This window comes from Drosophila obscura, unplaced genomic scaffold (assembly GCF_018151105.1).
Source record: "Drosophila obscura isolate BZ-5 IFL unplaced genomic scaffold, ASM1815110v1 contig_1, whole genome shotgun sequence".
In the NCBI taxonomy this organism is placed as follows: domain Eukaryota; kingdom Metazoa; phylum Arthropoda; class Insecta; order Diptera; family Drosophilidae; genus Drosophila; species Drosophila obscura.
The window spans coordinates 811,483-816,127 of record NW_024542679.1 but is presented as its reverse complement, the minus strand read 5'-3'; the positions used below and the strand labels follow the sequence as shown (position 1 = coordinate 816,127).

The 4,645-nt window shown below is 50.7% G+C and overlaps 3 protein-coding genes across 3 annotated transcripts; 2 read left to right on the top strand and 1 right to left on the bottom strand.

The window, feature by feature from the left end:
- The first annotated feature begins 1,000 nt into the window (after positions 1–1,000).
- Positions 1,001–1,562, top strand: LOC111072260. The gene has a single exon (XM_022363998.2). The coding sequence runs from the start codon at positions 1,003–1,005 to the stop codon at positions 1,555–1,557; it is 555 nt and encodes a 184-aa protein (XP_022219690.2). The 5' UTR covers positions 1,001–1,002; the 3' UTR covers positions 1,558–1,562.
- Positions 1,563–1,598: 36 nt separating this feature from the next.
- On the top strand, positions 1,599–2,325 carry LOC111072258. Its single transcript, XM_022363996.2, has one exon. The coding sequence runs from the start codon at positions 1,673–1,675 to the stop codon at positions 2,300–2,302; it is 630 nt and encodes a 209-aa protein (XP_022219688.2). The 5' UTR covers positions 1,599–1,672; the 3' UTR covers positions 2,303–2,325.
- Positions 2,326–3,076: 751 nt separating this feature from the next.
- Positions 3,077–3,811, bottom strand: LOC111072259. Its single transcript, XM_022363997.2, has one exon. It carries the CDS (start codon positions 3,749–3,751, stop codon positions 3,143–3,145), a length of 609 nt encoding a protein of 202 aa, XP_022219689.2. The 5' UTR covers positions 3,752–3,811; the 3' UTR covers positions 3,077–3,142.
- Positions 3,812–4,645: the final 834 nt, after the last annotated feature.

Sequence of the window (4,645 nt, the reverse complement as noted above, 5' to 3'; positions counted from 1 at the left end):
AAAAAGGGACAAAACTCATTCACCCGTTTGGTTTATTTGTTGAATATTGATTTGTATGAATGCTGATGAAAACGAAAACTTTGCCCTGGGGCAATCGCCCGCCCCCTCAGATGTTTTTCCATCATTTGTGATCCGCCTCTGATCGATGGGACTGGCCTTGAAGATGCTGTCAGGCAGAGTTGTTGTTGTTGTTGTGTGTTAATTCCGTATCCTACTTCCCATTCAGTGTCTGTGGCTATGCTGCTCCAGTCGTTGGTGCCGCTGGGACTGCTATATGTGATGTTAAGTTTGTCCCCTGCTCATGGAGCGGCTCCGGCCAAGCCGAACGCACGCAACACTGGCAACTGCCACTACGCCAATCACGCCGAGCTGGAGCTCCGTTGCACTGGCGTTGTGCGGTTCGATACATTTTTGCGGTGGCGGGACTTTCCGAGCGCCCGACGGTACGCCCTTTGGCATTTGGACGGATCATAAAGTTTACCTCGTATCGTTTTACAAATCGGACTTGTTTAAATATAACAAAATCAAGATGTCGGGCATGGGCACATTTTTGGCCACGAATAAGGAGGGCAAGACCATTGCACTGATCTTCCCCTATGGCACTGTGCACTGCTTCAAGTTCGGACTCCGCTACTTGAGCGACTTGCGGAGCACTTGCGACGGAGGGCGCTATAATCCGAATGATATAACCGACTTTCCGGTCATCCACTACGCCTACGACGCATACAAAAAGCAGTCGCTATTGTCAACAGCACGGATTCGTCCCGCAGAGCTGATGATTGTGCTGCTGGCGATGCTTCAGCTATTGGGTATACTCTAAAATTGAATTGGCTGCCGGCCTCCGCCGTATTACCCCCTACTACACACACGCACGATTAAAGGCATACAGCGACAGCGTGTGTGCAGCGATTTTTCACTCAATTTGTTTGGCGTTTTTTTTTTTTTGTTTTGTATCGCTCGACCGAATTGGTGTCAGTGTCAGATAGTCAGTGTCCAACAGATATGTCATGGGACATCTTCTGGTGTGTCTGCTCCTCGTGCTTGCTGGCATTCATGTGTGCTGTCCGGCAGTCGAGCGCGGGCTTTGCCCAGTGCGAGTCCCTGCTCGAGTACGGGCATATTCCCTTCAAGCTGTCGTGCGAGGCGAGGTACAGCAAGAGGCTGAAGCTTTACTATCGCGACAAGAGGATCAAAGCGGACACGCCCTTTCGCGTGTGGATCAGACGCGATGCCCGAGAACGTGTCGACCTACTGATCACACTCCACAAGTCGCCGCTGTGGAATTGCGGCAGCGTTAGCTGCACCCTCAACTGGCTGCACTGCCAGCACGCGCACGCCTCTGGCATTTTCATCGAGCCCGACAATCTCTTCTGCTACAAATTCAACTTCTCGTATGTGGCAGAGCTGCAGAAGGAGTGTGGCATGGAGCCGCTTAGGCTTGATTTTGTGGCCATTCACTATGGGGTGAGTTATCGGGACGAGAGGCGGATCTCGTCATGCGCGTCTGGTCGTCTCAAATGGGCCTTGTGGAGTGCCTGGAGCTGGTGCTGGAGCTAGAGCTTGGAGCCTGGGTGCTGGATTCGGATTCGGATTCACTTACTTTGCTTTTCGTGTTTCTAGTGTCAGAAAAAATTCTCCGAAAATGATCATCGCATCATTTTGCCAATAGGCAATGCCAGTGCGCTCACAATGCGCACAAAGATTGTATTTAAAGTGGATAGATTGCTCGAGGTTGCACCTTCTGCTGGTGCTGCTGCTGGTGCTGCTTGTCGGCAGGCCGATAATACCACCCGTCCGAGCCGCCAACGAGAACTGCACCTTCATCGACGGCTACATACTGCAATATCTGTGCCAGGGCACATACAATCGAGACATGCGTCTGATGTACAAGGACCGCATCCCCGCCATGGACACGCTCTACACCATCTGGCAGCGTTCCGACACCATTGATCCCGTCTATTTGCTGATCGCCTTCTACGACTCGCCCATCTCCAGCTGCTTCACCCTCGTCATGGAGAAGGGCAAGTTCTACTGCGATGGACAGAATTACGTTTTGAACCTAATGGGCTCAGCGGAGGTGCACTGCCTCGACTTTCCCTTCGATTACGCCGAGATGCTCTACGAGAGTTGCATGAAGGCGGAGTATCCGCCAAATACGAACTCCATTTCCGTGGCCATAATCTATATGAAGAACAACATTGTCAAGACCATCGATTCGGTGCCAGATCTGCGGGCCTCTGCATTCCTTGTGCTTTTTTCGGTGTTGTATTGTTGCTGGACCACTACATTTTGGTACTTTTAGATGAATTAAATGGAATAGACACGCCAGCCCTAGCAGGTCCTCTCTTTTTGTGCGTGTCCCCAACCCCAACCTCTCCAGCTGCCTATTGATTGCAGGGCATTATTGTCTATCCCTGACGCTGCTTATTATGTTTGGATAAACAAAATGTTGGCTCGCAGTTTGCCAGCAGAGTTCATTGTAGTTTCGGCCTGAAACTTTAGACATGCCAACACAATGGCAGACAAATGCAGTTCTGGACAGCAACACACATCTAAATCTACTGCCAGACACACACACACACACACACCACGCAGAGTGGGGGGAGAAGGCGTCGCATTTCATTGTCATCATTGTCATTGTCATTGGCGTTGGCGTTGGCGTTGGCGTAATTTATGTTCTCATATGGACTGGTGGCTCAGCCGCCTTATTGGCCTGTGGTCAACCCCACAACATTCAACCTCGAACATTGACTGCTGTCAAGTGTGTGCTGCCATCGGCCCAGCAGTGGACAGGGGCAAGGCTTTAAGTGGGCAATATTAAAGAGAGTTTCCCAGAAGTGATCTACATGTATTCTTAGTTATACACAGCCAGCTACAGATACAGATGCGAATTGGGTCAAGTGGTCTTCACTTGGGCAACAGTTTGATAAGGTGACGGCACAGCTCTTGGTTTTGTCTGCCATACGAGAGGGGCAGGGAGGGGCCACAGGATGTTGCCATCGGCATCGTTCCGCCCGGGAGCAGGTCTCCGTCTTGTTCCCTGTCCAATTGCCTCACTATATGCACAAGCAAGAACATGGAACAGAAAGGCATTTTTAGGCAACTTAAATTTCGAACTTTATGTGTAGGGATGACAAGCAAATCAATTCAGGAGTCGATCCAGTGTCAGGCAGAGCAGCAACGCCAGGAGGCAGCCAGTTGCACGATGGGCAGCCGCACCCGAATGCAGGCCCAGGCCGAACTCCAGCTCGTTCTGATTACTCCAGTGCGATATGGCAGCATAGTGCACGGCTGTCCAGCCGTCTGTAGTGGGAAAGTTGTTGATTCTCGGGCTGGTGCATTCGTGCAGCAGATCGTCTATGTAGCTCATCTGGTATATTTGGCAGTAGATCAGCGAGCCGGGCAGCTGCAGAGGGCTGCGGCTGCCTCCGCAGTAGATGTCCAGTCTTTCGTCCATCAAAATTGAGCTGTTGCACCACTGCAGCGGCGAGTCGTTGAAGGTTACCAGCAGGAAGTAGCCATCTCCCTGGTTGTGGTAAAATATCTTGTATTGGCCATTTATGGCGGCCAATCTGTCCTGGTAGCGCAGAAACAGATCGGTGGTGTAGGTGCCCTTGCAGAGCAGCTTCATGGGTGTGTTCTGGAACGGCAGGCAGCTGGTGTCGTGGGGAATCACCTCAAGGCCATCCGATGTTCGCGAGCACAGGCCCAGGATCACGAGAAATATTCCAAAAAATCCCGTTAGCAGCATTCTTAAACTTTTAACTATACTTTCTCGTGAATTTGAAAATATTTACAAAGCATCTATTCCACGTTCGAATGGGTGGGGGGGGGGGGGGTGCTGTGTAAAGTGTGAATCGGAATTGACAGCCAAATTCTGAATGCTTATCGAAACATTCACACTCAAATGCCGATGAACATTGGGGCATACTCCTCTGTGGGATACCTGGCCAACTGCTCCTACACGGCTCTGGATTATCATCATTAGTTGGGGCAGGCTGAGCGCGAACAAAGCCCCCCTTCTCTTACGCTCATGTCCTGATTTTTACGCATGGCTGATAATGCAGGGAGGGGGCAAACAGGGACCCAGAAAGGACACACACACAAAGCAAAGTGCGCATTTGCGTGCGACTTTTTGTGGCATCGTTTATTGGGGCCCCCCCAAAAAAAAAAAAAAAAATTTTAAAGAGAAAAAAAAAAAGGGGGGGGGAAGAGCGGGGGGGGGGGGGGGGGGGGGGGGGTTGGGTGGTTTGTGTGTTTTTCGAGAAGGGCCCCCAAATCAAAAAATTTAAAGAGCTAGGGCAACCAAAGCCGGGGGGGCTTTTTTATTTTTATTATTTGGCTGAAGCAGCCAGCAGCAGCCTTTCACTTTTCAGAGCGCACACATAAATGCGCTGCTGAGCTGAAATAAAATATATACTCGTGGAAATGGGCACAAGTGTGCGCTAAATGTGCCCAGCAAGGACGCGCTCTGTATGGGCCACACACAGCAAGAAGGGCCCCGCATTGGGGCATAGAAAGCCAAACTAGGAAATGACATTTAGGCAGCTTGAAAGAGCCATCAGCTCAACAGCTCAACAGCCCAACAGAATGGATACACGGAATACTGTGTAGCCCGGCAATATCTAAGCGTCACATTTGCATG

Bases quoted from the DNA above. Each gene is read 5' to 3' on its own strand.
- LOC111072260 (XM_022363998.2), top strand. From the start codon at position 1,003: ATGTCATGGGACATCTTCTGGTGTGTCTGCTCCTCGTGCTTGCTGGCA.
- LOC111072258 (XM_022363996.2), top strand. From the start codon at position 1,673: ATGCCAGTGCGCTCACAATGCGCACAAAGATTGTATTTAAAGTGGATA.
- LOC111072259 (XM_022363997.2), bottom strand. From the start codon at position 3,751: ATGCTGCTAACGGGATTTTTTGGAATATTTCTCGTGATCCTGGGCCTG.